This window comes from Caloenas nicobarica, chromosome 3, assembly GCF_036013445.1.
Source record: "Caloenas nicobarica isolate bCalNic1 chromosome 3, bCalNic1.hap1, whole genome shotgun sequence".
NCBI lineage: Eukaryota > Metazoa > Chordata > Aves > Columbiformes > Columbidae > Caloenas > Caloenas nicobarica.
In genome coordinates, this window is record NC_088247.1 from 76907383 (window position 1) to 76934717 (window position 27335).

Consider the following 27335-nt stretch of genomic DNA (forward strand, 5'->3'; position numbering starts at 1 on the left):
TAACACACCAGGAACTGAGACCAAGGCAACTGTGAAAACCAAAACCAAATACCACAAACACTTCTAAAACCCATTTAACTTTAAGCATCTGGCAATGGCTGAAGATTGGAAAGATGTAAATTCATTTGAATTTCCGTCACAGAAACTGGGAGTAAAGACAAAGGTTCAGTCTCAAAACAAACAATGTCTTTTTAAAGTGAACATGGAGTGCCTTCTGCATTAAAACTATCATGAGATGTTTCCCAATATAAAAACTATGTGCAACTTATGTACAGTATTTCCATACACTGCTCTGACTGGTGATACTCAAAGCCAATGCTATGATTACAGCTGTTAGGTTCGTAGGAGACAACTTTACAATGAGCACACTCAAGAGGAAATTTGGGGTCCAGTAGCATTCTAGCTGAGGTAGGTTAAAACAGACCCACTAATTAGAAAATCCTGCATGAGTTCATATGGTATTAAATTAAACCAAAAATTATAACATAGCTGGTCTCTGCTATTATTTAAGAAACTACGATGAGCATAGCACAGTTATTCCAATGTCTACAAGTTTACTAACACAATCCATTCCAGACTTTGAAGAAAGTACTGTTGCTTTCCCACTTACATTAATTTTTCACGTCGTTGGTTTTGCTTCCTATTTCAGTCTTGACATCACTGAAGGTGCAGTGCTGTTCTGCACGAGCGGTGAGCTACAGGATGCTTGGCTGGTTACAGGCAGCATGATGGCAGACTGCTTTTTGTCTTTGCAAGAGCCCAGGACTAATTCGGCAGCTCCCCACAACGGCTGTGAGGTGGGATGACCCCAGGGAGGATCCTGGCTGCTCTGTCACGGGGAAGCCTCGCCATCCCTCAGCACTACCTGAGTGATGGGCTCCAGCCAGAGAGCAGAAGTGGAGCAGCAGCAGGATGCTTGAGGGGCCAGCAGGCTGCCCGAAAGCAGGTTTGGGTTGTCCGTCCTGCGGCTGTGGTTTAATGCAAGGCAGTAAGCCGGATTTTGGTTAGAATATTTGTTTTCAGGTTTAATAATTACATGTCTTGTAACAATATGTGCGTGCATATGTGTGTGCTTCGAGAGGAAAATTTGTATAAGCAGCAGGATTCACAAAAAGGAAGTAGTACATCGATAGGATGTAAGAGTTTATGCTCTTCTTATTTGATAGCACCGCACTTAGGTAGGATTAGAGTGACAGAGCCTGAGATGTCATGAGCTCACGCAGTCTGCTGCATTGTGTTCTTACTGCATTACTGTTATACACACACACACTAGCATACATTAACTGGGTTCAGAGGAAAAGCAGCACACACACAAATCAAGGTGTTTCCTGACAACAGCACGTGAGTGACTGTGCCACAGCTGTGGGAAGTTCCCCGTCAGCCAGACTCCAGTTGTCATGGACAGCACCTGAAATGGCTGCTTGTTTTCATGGGAGATGCCAGACACACGTAAGTCTCACAAAAGATTTCTTTCCCAATCCAGAAAAATTCTTAAGGATGGATTTCACATTAATGCTATGAATTTCTCACTCAAGTGCTTCATTAGGATTGAGACATTAGTTAGCTCACACTAGTCTAATAGAAAATTAAGGCTTCTGATCTCAAAGCTACATTGGAACTACAGCTGCCCAGGACTTATCAGGCTCAAGGCTGGAAAGCATTTTTCTAAATGGGTTGCTTTGCATGTACTGTATTTAAATATTCGATTCAAAGGGATGTCCCCTGCACTGTTTTGCAAGAATTGTGCTGATAACCCCAATCAGGTCTTCTGTATGTGATAGCCTCCATAATCACACCTAAATAAGAAATATTAAAATGTGCCAAGGATGTTTTTCTCTGTGCTTTTCATATCTGAGTTCTGCACATATCATGATTCTAGCTAAAATGAATAATAGATGTGGCAGTGTTAGAAACCAATGTTACTCTCATTGAAGATAACAAGGTAAGTGCTGCCACTGAATTCTAGGGGAATGTTATCCCATAGCTTACTGCAGTCTAGAACCAGAAGGAATAATTAATGGTCATTTGAGCCCCTGAATGTAATGAACAACCAAGGATTCTTTAACTGAGCACACAGCCTCTGCTTCAGCTGTCAGAACATATGCTGTCTCAATTGAAGGACTTCAGGTGACAAGGGAATCCAGTTCACCTCCTGGCAAATTGCTCCAACAGCCATGTTTTACTCATTTTTTCTAGCATCCTTAATATCTTTTAAGCACAAATCCAGCCATGAGAGAAAAAAATACACCCATTTAACCTTTTGCTTTATAAATGTACGTGTGTGAGTGTGTGCACGTGTGTGTACTTATATATGCAGTGCAGTGTAGATATGTTCAGGTACCCATCTGCAATCAAGTCCAGTTCAGTGCGTATGCTTGCTATGGCTGTAAAATTAAAAATGGAGTGGGCTAGCTGTAACTAGCGGATCACTCAGTGAGCAACATGTTGTACAGTGTTTTAAGTCATGGAAGAGACTGGTTTTTTACCGACTTACTGAAAAGTGCCAAATCACGCTGAGAAAGCTTACAGAATCCAGCGCAGGGATGGGCAGGGGCTTCCTTAGTTGTTGGGCAACTTGGGCTGTTTTACACATTGTGGCACCTCCAGTCCTGTGTGCAGGGTCACCTGCACAAAGAAGAAACAACATGTAGAGTCAAAACTGGGACATCCTCAGCAGAAATAATTAGTGAAGGCCAAGAGCAAGTAAATGACAGAGGAAGGGCTGTGAGACTTCAGGTCCAGGTCTAAGTCATCAAGAGTGTTAACAGAGAGAATATTGAGACCCTGAAATGAACAGGTCTCCTTCCCCCTGAATATCTTGGGGTCTAGAAGCCAGGTGTCTACATCTCTTCTCAAATCCAGCCACCAGTTGTAGGTGTCCAGCAGTGCTGCTTGCTAGACACAAGGTGGATGGTGCCTTTGTGTGAGGAAGCCCGAGCAGTTCAGGACAGGCATCACACAGTGAAGTCCAGGTACTAAATGTAAGAAAAACCTTTTATCTTTGCTGTCCTGGCAGGACAGAGCACAAGACATTTTATTGCTCCTTCTGTAACCTGACATCTCCACAAAGTCAGGATCCGCACAGATGTACCAGACCAATATTCAACAGCAAACACAAGCATAATCTCTGAGTTCCCCCTGCCCACTTGTTGGCAACGTTCTGTCTTAAGAAATGTAAGCCAGGTACTTAAAGGATGTAGGTAGCTAAAACTGAAGGTAGGTTGTGAGTAAAAATCTGTTGAATATAGCAGTGAGGTGCCCAGAGAAGTGCCCATCTCTTCCATGTTGGTGAATCAAATACAACAAAGCTATGAAACTTTCTTGAAAGATTTGGATGCCACCAGTAACTAATGCTAAATATTCGTGTACTAGTAAGTCCATGCAAGGCTTCTGGTTTCAGTTTGGGTGTTTTAGATGACGAATATTCCACCCTGGCTGCATTGGTCCTGCCTGACCTAAGCTGACCTCCTTTAGTCCTCAGGCTCCTGGATGTTTCCATGGGTTCTCTCTTACACTATGTCCTGTTCCTAGCAATATGCAGGGATCTTGAAGTAAAAATGCATTATATTTAAAGGTTCCTCCAAGAGGACAGCCTCTTGAGAACAGAGAGCAATCTCCAAAATTCAGAAAGAGCAGGAATGATGTATTAACTGCGTCTTCTCTGTTGCATTAATTCTCTGACCTGTGTTGTTTTGGTGTAGTTACGACTGTGCCGCTCACATTTCTGTCTCTTGCCAATGTTAACGACCTCCAAACATAAGATCTACAAGGAATTAGGATTCTCATCATTTTAGTCAAACTGCCAGAAGAAGCCTTAGCACTGCTGCTTTCTAAGTGGAGCACTGCAGTAAAATAAGGGTAGGAATTAGTGCGTATAGATACTTTTACTTGTTTACACAGCATTACTCCTCACATCCGTAAGGCAAGGCAGAAGGTGTAATGCAGTTTTCAAAAAAGTCTTAGTAGCTTAGGTGTCAGTCTGAGAAGGAAAGAGCCCCTGTCCCTGCTGACTACCTACAGATGATGTTACTAGGCCCAGCAGCAATGGCTGGTAGCACACATTCTCCTTCAGAGGAGCAAGGTAAGTTGGACTGAACAGCAGAAGACTTACCTGGACATTTCGATTGAGACTCAATGCAGGCATGAAGACACCCTCGATGTTTTCAAATGCTGGAGGCCCTTGCTGCTGCCCATTTATGTAAAAGGTCAGGTTGTGCTTGTTCAGGTCCAGGAGAACACCAACAGTGGCACCTTTAGAAACTCCTCCTTCAGTCCTAAGGTACAAAGGGACCGTGCTGTTGGTGAAGGCAGAGTGCTACACCGCTGCTGTCTCTCTAAGACACGGCAGTCCTACTAAGCAACGGGAGAGTGGAGCAGCACGGTGAAATTATTATCCCCACGGCATTTGGCAATGACTGATCCACACCTTTATCTGAACCGTATGTACCACATTCATGGGAGCTTAATGGGTGGATCCTAAAGAGAAATTAGGTCCATCTCTCCTCCAGCTGCAATCTAAGAGCTGAAAATAGGGTCCAGAGCTAACAGGTTCCGCAGCTGATGAGGGACAGGGAGGTGAGCATGTCAGGTCAGTACTCAACGTGTGGAACAGGAGTCCTGGAGACTCGGCTCCTCAGAGCATCCCTGCTATGGTGCAGTGATTCACCGGCAAGGAATGAAAAAGCAGAAAGCTGGTTTCCTAGCTGTTCCTTGCTAATCATTACACCTGCTAACAACTGGAGATTCAGCTTTCCAGTTCAAGTACTCATCTTGGCATCCCCTAAGGGGACTCAGCTTTCCAGAGACCAGGGAGCCAGCACAAGTACAACAGATACTGGGTTTGGGGAGGAAGAGAAAGTGGGGGTGGTTAGGGATAAGTGTAGCTCCCTGACGGACAAGGTGCTCAGCTACAGGACTGGGAGCTGTTTCAAGTGTGCAGGCATGGTTATTACTACCAGTGATAATTGGTTGTGTCAGGAGCAGCTGCTGAGAGCTACCGTGGTATCAGAGCTTGCCAGGACAGACCCAGCCAGCCATTACACGCTTGAGCGATTTGACATTAATGCACTTTGATTTGGGGGTTAGTCAAACCCAGTATTACTTTAAAAAGCACTGAGCAAAAAAAATCTGCTAGTTATGCAGATTGGCCACAGGCACTGCTACGCTGCTAATATCACAGGGCCTCTGCGATGGATTTACAGCCTGACACAATTTGTTCAGCGTAAATCAGATTTCGAATCGTTTGCAGTAGGAAAGGAAGCAGCTGTCTTTTGTCCCACGCACTTCCCTCAGGCACACAACATTCACAAGATTAATGCAGTTTTAACATAGAATTTATCACAATAGGTAGGCAAAACATTTAAAAAAAAAAAGGCAGGAGGAGGGATCAAAATATGATTAGGAAGAATATTGTGCAGGGTAAGAAATTTTCACCTTGTCCACTAGATGTCATAAACTAGTTTTCTTTAGACTAACTGTGGCACATGGTATTTCCTCTGAAGGTAAAGGGAGTTCCGTCTGTGGCGTAATAGTATAGAACATTATTCTGACTTCTCCATTTAAACTCTTCAAGCAATAACGGTATAGCTGAGAATCATGGATTGGGCTCTCAGATGTATTAGATGTCAAACTATGCAGTTCTCAGGTTCCCTTTATTTGCTTTCTGGTCCTGTAGGCATTAACAGGTTTCTCTTTGAACTCTTCTCCAAAACCATAAATTCTTTTCCAACAAAAAGATGCTTACCTGTCCTCAGTATCTCAGAATCTAGACTGTTTTTATTAAAAGCACCCCATCATAAAACCCATGATGTGACTGTGGGAAGCAATAGTACTATGATCTAGAGCTATTTACAAATATATTATGGTTTTTTTCTCTATTTAGGAAGAGCTTTGATCGTAGGGCACCACGGTTTATATCCTGCAGTGTTTTAAAACAGATTTCTATGACGTCCTTTTAAATGACCTTGATTCTCTCAGGGAAACAGAAACAGCAACATTGCCTTTTTGAAATTATTCTGCTCTTTCCTATGTGATAAGCTAATTTGCTTCTTGTGGGCTAATTAGCTGTGTGCTGTACAGTGACATTGAGTGACTCCTCTGCAGCCCCCGGGGACAGCCGGGCTGAAGAGGGCACGGGTGCTGCTTACAGAGCCCAGCCCGGGCAAGCGCTGGACCCAGCTGTGGCCTCTCTAGGAGAACAGGAGCGCGGAGCCAGAGCAGAGGGATGGGGACCCTCTCCTGTCCTTGCTGCCACAAGTCTGGCAGGACTTCAGCAGGTGGGTTGCCCCCTTCCTCGGCCACCACCCCGCTCAGTGACAACCAGCTCTGGCAGGGCCAAGGCAGGGCAGAGGCGAGCAGAGGACACTTTGCCGTGATGCCACCAGGGAGCTGGACTTCTTCTGAGGCTGAACAGCTGCTCTTCCAGACCATCCTGCGATTTCCTTGGGAACTGTACTTTGAAGAACCCAGTGTTTTTTGGACTACTGTCATGGTCACTTCCTTTAGGAGGAGAAGTGGGAGAGTCAAAGTTTCATGAGCAAACTCAAGCAAGGTATTTCCTTGCTCTTCTGTGTATCATTTAGGCAGTATTACAAGATAATTTTTCTAATGAAATCCTTGCTTGCAATAAAAACACCATCTAGCTCAAGGGACTCAAATTGATGGTGCTTCACTTCTGTGGCAGCATATAAAAGAGCTGCTGCTTTACCGTAGTGCCTTTTCTTAACTACTTAATGACAGTTATACCATAAGCCCCTAGTAATCTGCAGGCCATGTAAAAGGAAAATACAACTGTTTTTTACAAGACTTCTTCAATATATACTTAGCCTTCATTAAATGATAATCCATTATTGAAGATATGTGCCACTCTTTCATTATTTAAAAAAAATCCCAATCCTCACACCTCTTTTCTCACAGTCCTGCACATTTTTATTTCTGGGCACAACGGTTAAGTCCTGAGTGTGGAAGTGCTGTGCGGAAGCCCGGAAGGTCAGAGTATAGACAGGAGAATTTGGCTACCATGAAAAATGCCATTGCCTGTGGCAGTGGAGCCTGTTATTCTAAGATGAGTTCAGCAGCAGCTTGGACAATGTGCACAGAAGGACTGCATGGATTGGCTAAAGGAATTTAATACAGTAATAAGTTTCACTATTACTGAAAAGTAAAGCTTAACAATTTATGAACACTTTAATAAAATGAATAATTAGTTTAACTATCTGTCAACAGTTGTTTAATCATGAACTCTACAGTAATTTAACAACTTTACCATGTCTATTGTCAAGGACAGTATTTTGCAGTCAATGATAACATTTTTGTATGATGAAAACCTGGTCTAGAGATCTCTGATGTCAGTGAAGAGACTCTCCTGATCACAAGGGGCTTTAAGACTACACTCTAAATTCTCTTCACTTCCCACTGTCTTTCAGTATAAAACTTGTCAGTGTGATTTCTGTCTCTTTACACAAACATGTAGTGGCTAGAGTATCACTTATACCACCAGGCACTCCTGCTCTTGGGAACTTTGCCAAGGAACAATTGCAATGAATGCCAGTGCCTCTTAGCAACAGGCACACAACATCTCTGGTGTGAAGAGATTATTTCCAGGAGCAACGAGGCTGGAAGGTACCTTACAAAGCTATATCTCTGCCCTAAAGTGTTTTCTTAACTGATTGTTCAACCTGTTCTTGAAGATCCCCTCTGTTTTTGATAGCATGAGAGTCTTCTGTTCGTGCCTCTTCTCCCAGCATTACAGAAGTGATGCTAGTTTTTAAGGATGTAGACAGGTCCAATTTTGCATGCTGTGAGTGAAAAGAACAGGAAAGTACTCCAAACATGACAGGTCCCATGAACAAGTCTTTCAAGCTCCACCTCAGCTTACCCCTGAAGCTAGTCATTTATTTATTGCCCCAATTTCTTCTCTTTAAAATTATGAAGGATGAAATGATTACTAAGACATAGCCTCCACCACAATAACATCTGAGAGGCTAAAGGGTGACAATAAATTTCCCTTGGACTGTGGCACTGTGCTATCATGTCCATGTCTCCAGTGAGGAAAAACAACTAGGGAGCAATAACTGTTTCCACAAGACTATTACAGCTAATGAGTTAAAAAAATGACCTACTTGACTGTCACGGTTAAAAATACAATGCCTAGATCTAATTTCATTGAAGCGCATATGATTTCATGAGACTACATGCCCTTCGCGAGTGTGCTTCACTTCAAGAGATACTCAATGGGTCTATCCATGCCTTGGATGTGCCTGCAAAGCCTTTGTGTTTTATCTACTAAAAACTGGGAAACTATCACCAATAGAAATCACCTTGTTCTCCTGCTTAAACAAGATGATTTGAGATCTGAAGTGTTTTCCATTTTGCTTCCCAGAAAGAAAGGGTTTGCTTCGCTTTTCTGTTGCTCGCCGAGGACCAAATCCTTAAAATAGGTTTCTGGGACAGTAGCGCACAGAACCGTTGCCAGCTTTTTTCCAGAAAACATAAGCTGTTTCACAGAGCATTAAAATTAATACAGCTTAACATTACTTCCACCCTAAATCAAATCAAGATATTAAAGGGACAGAGAAACTTTTGATATATTTATTATACTGATGTTATTTTACTCTGTATTGAATTAGGGCATCATTTAAGGCCCCTGGAGCTAAAGAAAATATTGCAGTTGAGTTCAGATAGCTTTGGATCTAGCTACAAGGTTCTTCCACCTGTCTGTAATGAACTGCAAAATCAAACTATGCTTCGAACAAAAAATCCCAGTAATTGTACTATACTTACTTAAAGTACAAGTATACTTTAGAGTATAAATGACTATTCAACAGGAGACATTACAACCAGCTTTAGAGTACAGTGAATGTTGGCATGAACTTATCTCTTTGAGGACATAATAGGGCATTTAAGCATTTTAAAAATCACTGCAAGCCTTTCTTTTAATCATTTGGTATAACAGAAACAATATCTGAGTTAGTGAGTGTGGAAGACCTGCTGGGACAGTCAGTAGAAACCTAAACCAAAATTGATTCTCGCTCTGCCACAGACCTGCTACCTATCTACCTGCTACCTGCTACCTTGGTCAGTCGCTTTATTCATATATCAATCTGTTGTCATGATAGAGTAGGTATACAAATATACCGTTTTCTAAAATAAGCAAGGGACTTTGGATCCTGAATCGCACTCCTCAGCAGAGACCTTCTCAAGGGTCCAGGTTCCTGTAGTACCCAGCTGACCTTCAGCTAGGGCTGACCTTCCCATGGGACATGGAGAGAAAGCAGTGCAGTTCTGCTGTGGTGATACCCCAAGGAGCTTCAAGCAAAGCTGACCTTGTCTTCTCTACGTGTCAAAGAAACACAGGCAGCACTTGGCAGAGGTAACGATCATGAGCGCTGGAAGCCGTGCGACCGTGTCAGTGCAACAGTGGATCTAGGCTGACATACGATATCTCTGTGTGATCTGGCCCTCGAGGTAGCTTCAGTTAGAAGATATCTCCCCACCACTCTGTTGCATAGAGTACACAGAGCCTCTGGGTGGTGGGAGCAAGAGGAATTCGGTAACAATGGCTCAGTGGCTCTCTGAAATCCTCCTTTGTGTAAGCTGGTTGTACTGATTGAGGCACTTTTCAAAGCTCTTCAGTACAATGGCTCAGTTGGATGGCATCTGCCACTTAGCCCTCACTGCCAAACAGTCCCTTGCATCCAGATCACCCTAGGTGTGACCTCCAGCATTACCTTTAATCAGCTTTCAGGACTGGCAATAAACAGCTGCATTTTGAACAGGCGATCGCCAGTGCTTTGCCTAATTACAGTGCAACCCTGCAGCCCGGATTCCTCCCAAGGAAGAGAATCAACCACCTTTCTCCCTGCGCTGCTCCAGCAATGAGAGAGAAATCCTGCGTCCCAGTGCGCTGCGCTCCTGTCTGCTGGCACCGTGGGTGGGATGTGCAATAATGGGCTTAAATCACAGCAGGGGGGATTTAGGCTAGATCTCTGGAAAACACTGCTAACTGTGAGGATAACAAACACCAACACAGATTGCTAAGGTGCAATTGCTGTCACTAGTGATTTTTAAGAAGGAATAAAAGAACTACATTTAGCAGGGAGGTGGGCTAGAAGGCTTTCTGAGACCTCTTTCTGTGCTGCAACACAGAAAAAGCCAGCAGTAATGAGAAAAGCATGCAGGTGGTGCTTACCGATTGGTGTGAGAATTGCAATGCATGAACCAGCTGCGGTTGTTGTCCACATACATGGCCCAGGCCTTGTCGTCCTTGCCTAGCATCATGTCCTTGACAACGTTAATCCTGGCAATGCCGAAGGCTGGATCTGGATGGTTGTCATATCGGTCCACATGCAGTTCCCAGTAATGCACACCCTTGGAGAAGGCTGCTGTGCCAAGAACAACCCGGTCATCATAGCTGTTGCAAGTGGCAGTCTGGTTGTCATTCGACAGCACTATGTCTCTGTGAGCTGAGGAGGGGTCGAAGGTGAACCATGCCACTGTGGAAAGGAAAAAAGAAAGGCAGGACTATGGCAGAACAGGCTGTGTTCAAGTGTCATCTGCTTTACTTCAATTGGGAGAATGAGATTCTGCCTTCCTGAAGATCTCACTGCACTTCCAGGTAATAAAGACAATCTTTCTTCATTACCTTAGGCAGCTACACAAGATTACTTTGCACTAGTACTCTGCTGTTTTTCAGCTCAGAAGTGCCTCATATTATCTGTGCTTGTTCCTCTGAACATATGCTGCTAAGGTCAGTGACTTTCTGCTCTCACACAGTAACAAAAAAGTCACTGAGGACACAAAGACTTCTCCATGATATGGAAACTGCTCACATCAGTGACCTGGTTCAGGATGGACTTTAATGGAAATGGAGTTACATTGTGTCCGTGCTGGTTAGGACTGACTTCACTAGTTTATCAAATGGGAAAAAGAAAAAAACCAAAAACCAAACAAACCCAAATAAACAAACAAACAAAAAGACACCACACAGAAAAAGCTCTTAAAGTGTAAATATTTTAGATTGGCCTATTTTGGCAACACAGCATAAAAGTGGAAGTGATAACTGCATGCACTTTCTGCTTCATTACAATATCATTAACGAAGATGAACTTTTTGTAATGCCCGTATGGATGTCAAGTATAATTACAGAGGAACGAGCATGAATTCCCATCTCTGTTTTACTAAACCTTGCTGTGAAATTGAAGCTGTAGTGAAGAAATAGACAAATTCCAACGGTATATGGAGAAGCAGAGATAGAATGGCACAAAAATATCCCATGCGTTACATAACTGCTTCTGTATACTAAAGCAAATATAATTTTAATTAGAGCCTAGACTTCTACAGCCAAATAAAATTGCATGATTGGAAACCTGAAATGTTAGTGACAATGGAAAATCCCCAAAATTGCTAGAAGGAGCACTCAGTCTCTGTGCACACTCAGTTCCTGTACTCTCTGCTCAGATGATCCAGAATCTCCATGCCAGTAAGTGCCAAAGTTATTAGCAGGTATAAAGGGGTGCAAGTGTTGTGCCACTGAGACCTACAGTTTTTCACTTAGAAACTGGGAAAAAAACAACTCACCATCCGATGTCTGTAAAATAACTGTCTTGCTGTAAGGGCCGACTCCCGAGGAGTTGAAAGCTTTGACTCTTGCATTGTAGGTACTGTTGAAATGAAGGCCATCGATGGTGCAGAGAGTCTCCTTGCCAACATATACTTCCTAAACATTCCAAAAAAAAGGGAGAGAGAGAGAGGGACATAGTTTAACTGTTTCTCTGTGCCTTGTGAGCACATGTTAAGACTTCTAAATATAAGCCACAAGTGAACAGCTTCTCATTGCTTCCCAGGATGTAGAAGTTATGCTGTTATAACATGGACAGCCACAGCAGTGGAGACATCGAGGATGGTTAGCAATGGAGACACTAAGGTGAACATGAAGCTGGAAGGGTACAGCAATAAAAGGCAACACAGAAAGATCTTTTTGTTTTGTTTTGTTTTAATCCTCTTTTCCTAAACACATACTCCAAAACATTGTTTTACATAATAGTCCCAGTGTTTGACCCACTGTGGGCATTCTTATATTTATGTAGAACCAAAAAAGGGGGGCATGGAAGCATAAAAAAGACAAGCATAGTTTTATCCTGTTGGAAAGGTTGTCTCATGTCTGTATTAAAATATAATTTTGAAAACTGCAAACACAGAGCCAGAAGAAATTGATCTCCTAGAAATTAGGATCACATGCATCACATGAGGAATCAGCAACTAGACAACAGAGACATCACAAAAGTCTGTAAAGATTTATTAAGCAGCAAGCACTTGTGTAATGTGAAATATTTCAGGAGAAACATCTAGGCAGACTAATGAAGAGGATCAGTCAGATTATACAGTCTGTCTATCTGAAAGAAGCCTAGAAACCTCATGTTTGTTGGAAAACTGAACAAAGCAACAGAAAATGAAAAAAAACAAACAAACTGTCTTGGCAGTGGGTTGAAAGCCACGATTCCTTTGCACTTCCGATTTCTCCAATTCTGTGAAATCCATAGATTTATAGTAGCAAAGGCCAGAAAGAGCTAAAGGCTGTGACTAAGGAGGCCACTCAGGTCCCAATTCAGTTAAGACACTTAAGTATATGCCTAAGAGTAGTCCTGTTGGTTAAGGCTCTTTGATATCAACTGAAAGTGAATTATGTGGTGAATAAGAAAGGGATTACTTAAGTTTACAGCAGTCCATGTGTTTGTCCACTTTGCTACCATGGCGGCTGCTACAAACAACAAAATCTCTTGGGTCCCGAGTTAGCTGATGGTCTTTCATGGAGAGAAAGAAGAGTTTTAATTTATCTCCATGTTATAACATATGCTGTCTGTGCAAAAATCTGTATTTGTAGGACAACTCCCACATTTTCTAACCCATTTCATATTTTACCCCTATTCACTGCTTGTGTTTACTCAAATTGATGTGCTCTGCTATGATGTGAGACAAAAACCGCTCTTTAAATCCACCCATCGAATACTTATAGAAGGTAGTGTCACTGCTTTCAGATACATAATCCTTCATGAAAAGGGTCAGCAAATTCTTATTGAAATGGCATTGCTGAGAAGCCTGCAGTTTATCTTTCAGTGGGTAAAACTGAGGGTGTTTCTACCACAGCAAGAAAAGTGTTCCCCTGAGAAGCTGTCACCTTAGATTTCTAAAGGTTGAGATGGTTTTGTATCTTTTTCAATCCAAAATCTTGATGTGGCAGCACTGGCAGTCCTCAAACCTTTGCCAGTTACAAACCCCCCCATATAAATGTGCTTGAATATGTACCAGCCTGAAATCTTGGTTATTCATAAGTATTTATTTACATGAGAATAACACTTGAAAAGGTTTATCCAAGACACTGGAATTCATAACAAATTCCTAACTCTTCATTCATCATGCACTGATAACACTCTCACCTACTAATATTAACTCTATCAGCCATTCACAAAGGTACCTTTTCACACTTTCAGTAGTGGAGACCAGCCTCTTCAAACCCATGTGAAGTAATACTTGGGCCAAGGAACTGAGGAGACTTTTCAGAAACACAGTGCCCCCTTCGAAATGCCCTGCCAATATCGCTGCCTCTTCTAAAGAGGGATGTCCAAATCAGGTGCCTTTGCTGTCTGTGGGTGTCGTGGTTTGGCCCTGGGAGGCAGTTCCTTTGGTGGACCTGTGCCAGGCCATTTTCAGCTTGAGAAACCTTTAGGTTTCCAGGGAGAAGCCAATTTGCAGCTCCTGAAGAAATACCATCACATGTTTTTGGCAAAATTTCCCATTTGTTAAGACAGCAGCCGTACTCCACAATCATATCCAGATGCTTTCAAGGCACTAGCCCCTCCGAGGATGCACTGGACCAGCCCGGTCCTGGAGCAACAAGAGCAGGAAGCCCACCAGAGAAGGAAGAGCCACAGCTTCCAGCAGGGCACATCTGGCAGAAAGCTGATTGAATTTCTCTAGTTTGTTTATCAGGATGTGGCAAAAAGAGACAGGAGCCTGTAAGCACCTGCGGGCAGGAGCAAGCAGTTGTGGCATCACCCTGAAGGTCTGGAAGGACAGCACTCAGGATGCTTTCCCATACTTACCAACCCCATCGCAGCGTGTCTGTGGAAAGCTTCCACCAGCCTGGTCTCATCTACTCCCAGAGAAAAGATTTATAAATCCCATATTTTTATGCAGGATCCCATTTTTAAAGAGAAAACCAGGAAAACTTGTGTTGCATTTCAGACCAAGAATCTCAGCTGTTGAAACAGGGTGCTATGGACAGATGAGAGTAAGGGCTTCAAAGAAATCTCTGGTTTGTGGAATGAACCACTTTCAGCTGCTGTAGGCTAGTATGGGATTTTCTACTGTGGAATGCTCCAGGGGGACCACCCGGGATATGTAGTAGTGACTTGAAATTCCATGTTTCATCTCAGCAAGGGACTCTTTGCCAGAGGCCCAGGAATAACCTCAACCAAACTTCCTACCCAAGCTGAGGGTCCTTCTAAGAAGCAGTATCTGCACCTGGGGCTTTCTACATCCACACGATGAAAGCAGGAATGGTTTGACAACCCGCATCTTCCCTACCCCCTCTCCCCACCCTCAGACAGACACAATTCCATATCCTGAGGAAACTCATATACAAAGAAACATAAATAAATGCTGAATGAAATTCTCACTCGGAATTGGCCACCATCTCCATCATCAAGTTCCAAGATATAACCCTCCACCGGGTTGTGGCTCAAAGGTGGCATCCTCCAGGCCAATGTCACACTGTTGTTTCTGGTGCAACACTTCTCCAGCTGCAGTAATGGGACGGGTGGCACTGTAATAGGAACTGGGTACAGATTAGTGTAACTCTGCCCTGCCCCGTCAGCCTGCGCTGTCGGCAGCGTGACGGTCGCTCACTCACCTCCCCTGGCAGGGGAGGCAATATTCACTAGGAAGAGGGTCCGTTCCCTTCCGTGAAACAAAGGGCAGTAAAAATGACATAACGAAATGTCTTTACCTGGTTAGACAAATCATTTGGCTGAAATGTATAAACAGAAACATATCTGGACATGCTTCTGGTGCCTCGCAAGAACTACAGTCTGGGGACCTCACGACTCATTTCCTTCGCAGGGGTCACTGTCTGGAAGAGTTTTTTCTCACCCTGGAGCACTCTGCCACCACCGTCCCCAAAAGGAGAGATGGAACAGCGGTGGCAGGGGGTGTCTTGGGCCAGGAGCAGCACGGGAGACACAGTGCTGCCAGGAGGCCCAGCTCATTAAACCAAGAATTGCATTGTTAACCAGCAGAGGAGCCACTCCTCCCAGCACAGTGGCAAGATATAGTTCGAACTCCACAGACAGCAGCAAAACAATTCTTCACAACAGGGTATTTGTTTTTTTAACCTAATCTAAACTGCCTCTGCGCCCCCAGTTTTTCATCAAAACCACCCTGGATATGTTATCTTTATGGCAGCCGTACTTAAAAGAAACTGTTGAAGAAAATTGTCCCATTTCCAAATTTTATCTAAATCCCTTGCTTCGGGTAGCAAAAGGAACTTCTGTACCACAGGAGGCTGCTTGTGCCCCTCTTCTCTCAGAAATTATGGGTGCAAAGTTATCTGCCAACATGCCCGTATAGTGACTTGCCCAGGAGAAACACCGAGAGGCTGTTGACCAGAGCAGCATCTTAAAAATAAAAATTAACAGAGTGAAACATTCAGGCATGCCTCTGTAGGAAAGAGGCCTCCACCACAACTTCTCCAAACACAACTAAACTCTCAACGTTCACCCTCTGCTGGAAATTATAAAGTGAAAATTAGGTCTTCTGGAGAGATCTGACGTGTATCTTACGCACCACTGAAATGGCACAGGTTAAGTGGGATATAAGTGATGCAGAGATCCTGCGTGGTCTTCTGCCCAAGGCTGAATTTCACCATTCAGGATCATTTCTGCAGAGCTCAAACCTGTCTTGCAGGGAGCTGAGTGCTCTGAGCATTTGTTGACCCAGCTCTTAACAAAGTCAGTTTGCTCTGCTTTCAGCCTCTACTTTCTTCCTTCTGTCTGCATGAGAGCTAAGCCCTTGAGCTGTTCCTTTTGTCTTGTTTTACCTCTCCAGATAAAAGAGGACCGTTCACATTTTTTGTAACAAGCAGTCTGCGGGAAAATGGATGCTATTGTGTGACGGGTCTAAGGCTTCACCCCCACTTTGGAAGTGACACAAAAGTCAGCATCATACTTGTGATAAACAGTGCAGAAGCTACAATGGCCTTCTGCTGGCATTACCCATCATCACAGTGAATGCAGATGGTTGGTAGCCCAGAAGAATGACTGTGGTCTGAAACAAAAGTGCTTTATAAATTAGCTCTTGAAGGTTTTTCTGTGAAAAGAGAAAAAAAAAGGCTTGTTCTTGTTGCTTGATATTTAAGGATGATTCAGAGGGTGTCATAAATAAAAACCTGGGTTTTTTTTCACATGGAAAGTTCAGACTTTTCTCTAGGAGACACAGTGTCTGGAAAAGTAACAGAAATGTGACATTACAAGAGTCAAAAACCTGAAAACAAGGAATTCAGAGGTAATGGGATTTTTAAGTGAACCATTTTAGGTTTGGGGTTTTGTTTGTGTTTGTTAGCCTCTGTATTTCCAGTGAGATGAGCCTGGGAGAAAATAGGGCTGCACCAGCCATCCACACTCCTGGCGCTGTAGCTAACCTGTTAACCCTCTCAAGAGGCATTTGCTGGGTCCTCCCCACTTCTGAGACTTCCCCTGGCAAAAGTGGATGAAAACCTAATTCCTGATGTTTATGAACTACAAAACAGACAACACTGCCTCACCTCTGAATAAACCACTAATGTCTCCAACCCCCTGCAAAAATCTCTTAGGAACACTGATGGGAGGCTTTCAGGGACTGTTCATGTAATGCACAATGCTGCAAAAAAGAGCAGAATTTTAGGGGGAAGGTAAGTGTTTTATGAGTCCCTTTTAATTAGAGAAACAGGAATGCTGTCTAGGATTACAATATGTTTTCATACAATAAAGTGTCCTTGTTCCCACTTCACAGGGGCAGTGTGAATTTTGGCCCTACGTGTAAAAGTCACACATACTAAGGGGAAGTGACTGGGCTTCTTTACTGTGTCACTGGTCATTTAGGTTCCTGTGAGTAATCCTTACCAGCCTCCTACTCCCTCTGGGCCAGCCTGTGGCCTGAACAGCACAACCTACAGTGGCTGCAGGAGACATAAGAAGCTCCCTGTGCAGCTTTGCTGGATGGCACTCACTGGATGCAGATGGGCAGAGATTTGCCTTGACCTCAGATTCCCTCTGGGAGGAGAAAAGGTGAACACTTGTTGTGAAAGTCATAGGAAAGTGCAAAGTGAGTTGAATAATTGGGACGCTGGGATATACTTCATAGTGAAGAGCAATGGGACAGGACTAAGAAAATAAAAATACAGGCTAATTGTCAAAAAAGAAAAAAAAGACTCAGCTGTTAAATTACAGTGCTGTCCCACTTCTTGATCAACTTGATCTTGATCAACTTGATCAAGTCCTCTCGAGAGTTTTTGAAGGAAAAGATTAAAAATATAAAGGGAGGAATGACACTGCATTGGCACAGCAAGACCTACTAATGAGCCTGAATGATGTCCTGGTATTTTAAAAGTGCTTCATGCAGGTCACACTTAGCTAAAAAATGTGATACTGATGTCTCATGTGAACTCAGCAGTTTCAAAAACACATCGCTCAATGCATCTCACAGCTGATCTCCTCTCAGGGTAGAGTGGGGCTGCTTTAAGATGTTGTCTGTTACTTGCCCTCTTGACAAGCAAGCTGTGCAATGATGCCATCCACCTTCCTGGATTAATTTTTAAAGGACTAAATGCAGTGAAAGGATGGGATCATCAGAAGCATGAAAACTTTGACCTCCTGCAAAACTGCAGGACAGCCCTGTAATAGCCCGAGTGAGTGAACTACAGCGTTACTGAGAGTGAAGGAAAAACCAAAGACCTGGGTCCACGATGCAGAGAAGACTGACCCAGGGATAAAGCCTATGATGAAACAGGTTACTTTTTCATTATTAGGGCTGTGCAGGCCATGGTTGGAGAAGCAGAGAAGATTTGCAGCAGGAGATGTGTCCAGGGAATCTTCATGGACTGGTCTGCAGAGAAGGGAAGGAGTCACTCCTGACACAGAGAAGAACCATATAAGTGAGTATTCAGAGGTGCTACAGAAAAGTAGAGGGTAGCTATATTTTTCCCTGTTTTGGTCCCAGTCTCCATTTTACAACAAACCAAGATCGCATGACAGCTCCAGCTAACTGAACAAAACAAACCTGCAACACATATTTGCCTATGTCCATAGCTTGAACTGAGGAAATGTGATGTACACATTGAGTCGGTCATCGAAGAGTTCAAGAATTTTGTGCCAAGGCACTCAGAAAAAGCAATAGAGAGAAGAAAACACTGACAGAGGTAATGGATCCAGGAAAGTTCAAAATGCCAGCAAATACTAGAACTGTGCGTGTGTGTCAGCAGGTCAGCTAACCTGGGGAGTGTGGGACTCTCGCCAAAGGGCTATCAGGGAGACCCTTTGGCAAGCATCACTGCTCAAGCATTACTTCTGCACCTATCACATTTCTGCACATTTAATTTGGTATAAATTGCTTTTTCTTTCTGTAAAAAGAAAAAACACCCCCTGTTCTTTATTTATGGAGATTAGCTTTAGATATGGGCTCATACAGAGTCCACCAGTAAGTTACATGAACAAGTCATCAAAGCAAATGTAATGTGATTTGTTCTCATTTTCATTCTTCTTTGTCTAACACAGTGAATCAATGTTTACTTACAAGCAAGCTTTCACTCTAAATGACCCATGCAAGCTCACTGAGGTTGAATGAAAAATTAGAAATTCAGTCATGCACTAAACATCAATAACAGTAGTACAGACCTTACATTGCAAAGCTTTTGGAACTACACAACTTGCTGCTGGAAAAGCCACCCTGCCCCCATGCTCCTAGGTTTCCCCCAAACTCCCTTTACAGATCATTTCTGATGTCTTTAATGCATCTACTCTTGTCAGATCAACCAGAATAGTGAGTTAGTAACACTCCCCTCAATATCAACATTTGGCAAAGATTGATGACTTGTTGGTCTGCTGGGGTAGGTAGGATTGGAGAAAGAGGAGCAGATGTGAAGAGGCACATAGATTTCTCTTTGTGAAATTAGAAGCTCAGAAATAAACAAGTCCTGATGGTGATAAAAAGCAAAACATCACCCTACAACATCAGCTTCTCCTCAAAGTCAGCAAAATATTGTTCCCACTAAGTTTGGGTGCTCATTGCTGAAATATTGAGTTGCTTACTCTGCAGTACCTATATTTCTAGATGCAAGACCGCTATGCATGAGAAGATAATCCAAAGCTGGTTGAAGTCATAGAGGTAAAATTTCAGGGAAAAGAAAAAGCCAAAGTGTCAGACTGAGCAGTTCAAATGCAAATAGATTTGCTGTCAGAAACTGAAAAATATCAATACACCTCAATATACTAAACAACCCTCAATACCTCTGTATGTTAGCTTGGGACCAGCTGGTGCCTTGTTCTGCTTGAGCACACAGAGGTTCAAGTGGGAGTAATGGCATCTCGTATGCACCTTCAGGAATGGTGGCCAGGATAAGTGCCATTTCCACCGTTCTTTGCATAGTGTGTGCATGGTCACAACAGTTGTGCTGACCAACCTGAGAGGACACACAGCAGGCACTCCATGGCCAAGGCCAAGACAACTCAAGGAAAAGCCCTTCCTGAGGGCTGTTAAGGTGCCTCCGGGGAGCAAAGCCTGAGGGTGTTTGTAAGCTCTGCGCAGATTTGGGCAGAAACAGTCCTGTCCTCTTCTCTGCTCCTCAGACCATGTCTAGCTCAGTACCAGAGCTTCACTGAGATCATACGATAAATGAGAGCATCAGCAGACAGCACAATCTTTCATAAAGCTCCATTGAATCTGGCTCAATTAAAGTCTTGTAATTCTTCAAGTTTAAAGGCAGATGAATGTCCAAAAGCCAAATACCTAAGCTGCTGTCGCCTCAAGTGGCCTGTGGTTAATTAGCAATCTGAGTGGATAGTTTAACTAAATTCTTTATATGTTTGGGAAGGAGACTGGTGGAAGATTAATACCAAATATATTTAACGATAAATATGGCCAGCATTGAATAAAAACTGATTTTAAAAGCCAAGTGCAGACAGTATTTGGAGAAGTTTTATCAGTGATACTCTTTCTCTCAACTCCACTTCCCTGGCTGTTAACGTTTCAAAGGAGCATTTCACAGGTTTTTTTGAGTAACTTTAACATAGCCCATTCATGACAAGATGCAAACCATTCTTGGGGAGCAGACTTTGGCCTTTAGCTGTTTATCCATTGTTTCTCCACATATTTATCTGCCAAATTATCCACCCTAATTACTTCATCTTGAGTCTCTTAAGTTCAGAATTAGGCCCAGAGAGGACAGATAAACTGAACAGAAATCTTTATGCTTGCTTGGAGTCAAAAAAAAGCACATCTGGTACCATAGCACAATTACCCTTAACTCATTCATTGACTTCTGGCAGCCTCTACCCTGTCACCCACATGGATAATTAAGGCTTGAATCAGCACTGAGGGAAGCTTATGGCATCATTCCCAGGGACCACAATTGCCTTCAAATCTAGCTGGTCTATGGATCTACCTAATTCTGATGCAGTTCTCATCCTGCTCCATATAAACCAAGCACATTACAAGCACACAATTGTTAATATTTTTTTTCACTAATGGCATCACCTTCTGCTTTTAAATATTTTTCTTAACCTCCACTCCCTTTTTCTGTGTCCCTTGGGATCATTAATATACCTGGAATCAAGAGAGGGTACAGCCATTGAACTACTTTCCCCATGTGAATCTCTGCTTCCTTTTGCTTCTTTGCAAGCTAGGAACTGTTTGCAGCACGGTTTGGATATAAGCCAAAGGGGTTCTTTCCCTATTCAAGCATATGTGTGTGAGGAGGGGAATATTTATTTACTACTTCAGTTATTCCTGACACAATAGGGGTAACTGGTATTTTGAATTAACCGTGTTAAATCTAGAAGTGCTGTAAAATGGCATAAAGTTTCATGCAGCTAATGGTTTTTTAATCTTCAAAGCAAATGACAGTGCTGCTCTGAAGAATTTATCTTTTCAAATCTTTAACTGGACCTGGTATCTCTGTCTGAACTTGCTCAGGTCACTGCATGCAAGGTTAGCACACCATTCTAGAAAATGCCAAGTAACCTGAATTGCTTGAAAACTTTTCAAAACTACCCAGCAACTTCAAGCCATTCGTCTTTCCTCCCTTTGTGTCCCCCTTCTTCCCAGCGTTGTTTCAACACATGCACGAAAAACAGAAAAAAGAAAATCACAAAAGCTCACCCCTACATTTCATCTGAATAAAATCCAGCTGGTGAATTGACTGCAGTAAAGGTTCGCTATCCAGAGTCAAGTCAAACTCAGCAGACACTTTTGGCTCCAAGGCTCCTTTGACCCACTGTTCCTGAGATACCTGAACGCGCTTGATTAAAGCATCTGAAATCTGAAAGAGAGTATCAGGCTTATAATGAGACAGCAGCTGCACACATTAGAAGTGACAGAATGCCTGTGAGATACAGCACAATGAAAGCAGGAATACAACAGCATGACAGCTGAGATGGGATCTGGTCGTTTTGGAGTGAGTTCCATTTACGTTGCATCCTTCCATCTTATCTTTTCAAAACAAATCTCATCTTAGGGTAGGGAAGTAAAAATCACATTTATTAAGCCTGTTAAGATTATGTCACATATCAAGCCTCCGAATGCCACATATACTTCTGCACTCTGTTCTCTTATTTGCATAGTCTAGTTTTGCTCTCCCATTTAAAAAAGCAGTTGTACAAATGGAGGCTTAAATGTTAGAGGGTCTCTCCATTCAGCAGAGATGATTCAGTGGATGAAAGCTGAAAGGAACAAAAAAAGAAAGGTGTATATTTCCCAGAGTCAGGGTGATAAGCTGTCAGCTGGATTTTTGAGGAAAGTGATGTATTTTCTATCATTACATCAAAACTGAATTTCATTTTTAAAGCTTTGCTCTAGCTCAGCCCACAGACAATTAGGCCAAAAGTCAGAATAAGATGATCGCAACAGATTCTTGTGGAAGTGAAATCCTGGCTCTGTGGAAATCGATGAACTCAACTGCCCTTGAGTTCAGTAAAGCTGCCATCTGGACATCTGGACTCCCTCCCAGTGAGCTTCCTGTAAGTCACAGAAAGCAGAATTTTCTTCTGGATAGGGCAGAGACAGTTTTTCTTTATTGAAAGAGTTCACATACCTTTCCTCATTACTGTTACTGGAAGGCACTTCTGCCTGAGCCCCTGCACAAACAGCTCCTAACGAGTCTGTGCAGTAAGTGGAGGAGCATCTTACACCCTTCAAAAACCTCTGAGTCACTTATTGGGACGCTGGATCCCTTGGCTGTGTTTCAACATCCTGGCTGCAGAAGTAGCTGCTCTAAGTAATGCAGTGCCTCAGTGTCTGCCGGTTGCCTTGAAAGCATCGTTAGATAAACCAGGAAAAGGTAAAAACAAAAGTATTTTTAGAAAAGGTGACTGCAAAGAATGAAGCCATAAAAGTTACAGGAAATGTAAGCTGAAATGAAAATGAAGCATGTATCTAGCTTGCATGTAGATAAGACCTAAAGGTTCCATTTGTCCAGAAGTATCCAACTGCCAGCCTGCTAAAATCTGTGGAGTCTTGAGATTAATATATACCACAGATTACCCACTCTTGCTTGAGACCAGACATGACAGTAGCAATCAATCTAGAGTGCTAATAGGTTTAAGTTGGCTAATTCTCATCCTGTTTTTTAGGGATGCTGTGACAGCCCGCCTGACATTCATGCATTCATGTGTGCAGTGGGCCCTGTTCAGCTGACAGACATGTGCAGATCGTTTGGTTTGACGTGCCTTTCTTCTCGGGCAATTAATAAAGCAACAAAACTAATAGAGCAAAATAAAATAATTAATAAAAAAGTAGAATTGATTAGGCAAAATAATTAATTTGATAATCAAACGGTAATGTTTTATCTAATCAGTAGACACTTTCACTGCTTTAGCAGCTAAGAAAAAATAGCCCGCAAATTAAGGCAACTTTTAGCTAGGCTATATTTTGCAAAGAGGGAGTACCTGGATCCTCCAGCTACATGACAGGTCTTGTAGCTCTATGAAATGCAACAACCTCAGTGAAGCAAAGCTACACACTGGCCCTTAAGGCTGGATTTCCTCACATGGAAGATGTTGAAAGAACCTTTTCACATGGGAAAGAGAAAAGCAAAGGGAAGAAGTCCTACTCTGATGAGTCATAGACTTTTCCGAAGAGACAAGAGCACTCTGTGAGGCCCTGTGTTGGGTTTCTCAGGTGAGAATAAAATAGAAGTTTACCATGAGCTGCATAGAGTCTCTGTTTTGGCCCAGAAGAAAAGGCTGGCAAGAGGCAAAACATCACCAGTCAGGGAAGTGGTGTGACAGCCAACTCCATGCCTCGGTCAGAGTGCAGCTGTTGGAAGGCGTCCCTTTGCTGGGACACCTGGGCAACCACCGGGCTATCTGAGCTTTCAGACAGTACTAACAGGAGTGAAGGTGAACCTGCCTCAGAGGTGGAAGAGGCTAATTAGCAAAGCAGTCACATTTTAGATTCAGCTTTAAATTATTTCCCCCCACACACCTCGCAACATTGGAAAGGAAAATACCTGTAAAAACCCAGAAGGATCATTTTCTTTGATAACTTCTAGGCAGTACTCCATAAGCCCTGTTGACTGGCGTAGCTTCAGTGTGCAGTGATTTATCTGGTCCCAAACAACCTGGAAAACAAGTATCAGTACAGTTCTGATGACCGCCTCAGCTTACAGTGAATTGTATATGATTATTTCAGAAAAGACAACGAATGGAAGACTGTGTTAAAGCTATGCTTAATTTAGCTGCCATATGGCCATTGCCATATCTCCATCAGCTACACTCTCTTGCTCTGTATTGTAAATATCAATAATTAGCTTGGCAAAATGTTGTGCACAGGGAACCTCATTTTTCAGAGCAGATTAATTGCTCAAAGATTAGGCTTGCTCAGGGCAGAAAAAGCACAGAACATGTTTCTGCATTTGCAGGATTCACATTTACAATCACACTTTCATCAAAATCTGAGCTTTTAAAAAATCCTTGACTTAAAAGGCATGTATTACAGAGGAAAACTGCAGGAGTGGTTTCTTAAAAATTATACTCTATCATTCTCTTCACAATTCACCATTGATCCTTCTCAGCTTAGGAATGCATTGCTTGAATTAAGAAATTAAAAGCTGCACCCCATCTCTCCAGATTTTGGACTTGATTCTGCTGCCACGTGGCTGTAGGCTAGGCCTAACAGCACTGTGTTTGAATGCACAACTCCTGAGGAACAACAGCCTAATGAATAAACTGCAGGATTACCTGTGCAGTTAGTAGTATGTCCTAAGTGTTGGTTCTTGTTAAGCATGGGGGTTTTTAAATGCTGATCTCGGATAGATTTTATTCGTTGTTCGTCATATTACATTTTTCACTTTATATTTTCCTTCTGTCCTAGAGACTATTAACATTACTGGCACTGTAATAACTCAAAATCACATACACAGTTCAACGTTTCAAGAAATGTATCTAAACATTTCTTGACTGCCAGTTTGTTCAACCATTTATAGCTTTCCTCTCCCACCCCCGTAATGCATTTCTTTACTATCCTTTGAGTAAGCATATGGATTTCTGGAGGTGGCTTGCCTGAATTTCAAAGGTTTCAAGAAACACCAACATCCCAAAATCTTACTTGGGCAGAAAGGCTTTCTTGCATTTGGAAAGTCCCAGAACACAAACAACACACAGGTTTCACTGACGAGCAGCTCTCAAAAGATAGCCCAAAACCATCAGAAAAATAAAAACTGATGGCCTGAGTCAACCAACTGCTGAAGTATATGCCTTATTTTAAGCGTATAAGCACAGTTCCACCAAACTGCTGAACTGGAACCTGTTGAAGGACTTTAGGATTTGGTCACTAGGGATTTTCACAGTGTAAAGGGCTGGAGACTTGACAAAATGCACAGTAATGCCAGGGATCAGCAGACGTGCTCAGCTGATGAGAATTGTGCTCACCTTCAGCTTGTGCTCACGTTCTTTGGTCACCTTTGTGAGCAGTTTTGCCTTTTGTCTCGTTAATGCATCAACTAAGGCATCACACTGAGCAACAAGACAGGCTTCATAATCCAACCCGTTCTCCTAGAAGAAGGCGAGAGTCATACTCATCAAAGAAAGCATATGTTACACCTTAAGCTATTGTTCATTCTTACCTGGGTTTCCATTCAGAAAATATTTCCTTTCAAGACTTGGGTATCTCTGTTGCCTTTCTGATTTCATTATAGCTGTAATAGCTGTATGCTATAAAACAAAACAGTTAGATGCTATGCCACAAAACGGGCTTACTTAAAACTCTGATTTACAGGCACTTTCTGGACAACAGATGTAGTACAACATAACGTAAAAATCTAAACCTAACATACACACTGCATAGATATATGAAAGATGGTTCTGCCCTCCCTTTTTAAATTATCTCGCAGTAACAACTTGGAAACCACTGTCTCTACATCATGAGAATTAGAAGAGAATTATTGACCAGAAAGTAGTCTACAGGCTTATTACAAGGAAATTAATCAGGTACAAAGCCCTGAGATTTTGTGTATTGTTTCAAGTACTTTTTAAAAAATATCTAGTGCTTGGCAGTGGAGAGATGTATTTGATTAGCTCTAAAACAAAAAAAACCCATAGAATCATAGAATCTTTTTGGTTGGAAAAGTCCTTTAAGAACATTGAGTCCAACCATTAGCCTAGCGGTTTTTTATTCACATTGTTGTAAAACTATCTGCTAGGCAAATGTCCAGTATCTGAGGTATAAAAAACTTGCCCCCACTGAGCCTTGCACTGGGTCTGGGTATCACAAACCCCTGTCCTATCAATGGTGAACAAACCATGCTACCACACAATCCCACTGCAGCTGTAGAAATCTGAGTAGATGGTACTACAAGGTCCTGAGCTGCCTCTCCTCCTGGGGATGGCTTTCTCTGGCCATGGAAATGATGCTGTGGCACTCTTTCAAGGGGAGGTTCTCCTTTGTTTCCCCTGCTCTTGAGATTAGAAGAAGAAGAAAGTGTTCAAGCTCCTCTTTCCAGGAGATGTTCAGCTGTCCTAGCAGATTTCCTCCCAAATACCCAAATAAGATAAAAAGAAGCATTAACTGTGGGAGATTTTAAACGTGCTGAAGGAGAAGCAACTCTATGGAAAGCCAACACACGCTTCTAACTCATTACTATCTCTTAGCTCTTTTGGTTATGCTTTCCTCTGCTTTTCTGTTCATTGCTTTGTCTTCACTCTTTTGACAGCAAAATTTTCAGCACCATATTCCCTTCTCCCGCTGTGACCCACGCACCCCGTTCTCCAGCTGAGGGATGCAGGGTCACTCTTCCCTGAGAGGGCCCCGCCACAGTCCTAGACCTGCCAGCAAGATGGGTGGGAGGAGAGACACCAGACAGCTCAGTTACTGTTCACAGGTTTGTCTTAGACTCTTCCTGTTTGCGCCTCTCCCTCCTCGGCTTCTATCACACTCCACTCCCTCTTAAGCTCGTTTCGATCCAGCTACTCTTGAAGTGCTGTTTTGCGCACAGAGCCTAAATCAGTCGATGGCTGTAGTGCATCATTTCTCTCCTCATTTTCTGTTCACACAACAAATGGGGTGTTTGGCGATATGCCTCTTTCAAGTGAGAAGGGATGAAATTGTTACAGCAGATGGGAAAATGTGAAAATCAGATAATGACAATAACAAGGAGGAGCAAGGAAGCAACAGGGGCAATGAGAAAAAGGCAGTTACTGAAGAGACCAAGAGATTTAAAAGTGACCTCAGAAAGGAGAGGGGAAGGAGAAAAGAGGAGAAAAGAGGGGGAAACTAGAGATCTGCAAAGCAGGGAAAAGCAGATTATGAATTTGCAAACTGCCCTAGGCAAGATAGAAGCACAGCTCATGGTAGTTCCAGCAAACTCAGAGAGGAGATGAAGAGTGCAGATGGCCCTCTGGTTTGCATGTACATATGGCTCACTCCTTTATGTAAACACACATTTTAAAGACATTTTTGCTGAGGGTTAAATGTCTGTGTGTGTGTGTGTGGCAATCATCATAAGACTTCTACTAGAAATAACCTGCTCTGAGATGCATGGTCCTGGGTATAAATCTATGCACAGTGGCTACATCTATTCCCCTCCAAATAACAGT

The 27335-nt window shown here is 42.8% G+C and overlaps 1 protein-coding gene across 12 annotated transcripts in view; it reads right to left on the bottom strand.

The window, feature by feature from the left end:
* Window positions 1–1135: 1135 nt before the first annotated feature.
* Window positions 1136–27335, bottom strand: part of TRIM67 (tripartite motif containing 67) — a 35718-nt gene continuing 9518 nt past the window's right edge. For 2 of the 12 annotated variants that reach the window (XM_065630846.1, XM_065630844.1), the window contains 8 exons: window positions 25173–25295; window positions 23753–23863; window positions 21406–21565; window positions 14676–14821; window positions 11578–11716; window positions 10190–10493; window positions 4112–4274; window positions 1136–2625 (listed from right to left, as the gene is read on the bottom strand). In XM_065630846.1, the coding sequence (XP_065486918.1) occupies window positions 2560–2625; window positions 4112–4274; window positions 10190–10493; window positions 11578–11716; window positions 14676–14821; window positions 21406–21565; window positions 23753–23863; window positions 25173–25295 (1212 nt within the window). In that variant the 3' untranslated portion in view covers window positions 1136–2559. Of the gene's footprint in view, window positions 2626–4111; window positions 4275–10189; window positions 10494–11281; window positions 11299–11573; window positions 11717–14675; window positions 14834–21405; window positions 21566–23752; window positions 23864–25172; window positions 25296–27335 lie in introns of all 12 variants that reach the window. The other 10 variants (XM_065630848.1, XM_065630845.1, XM_065630849.1 and 7 more) reach the window with 9 other exon arrangements.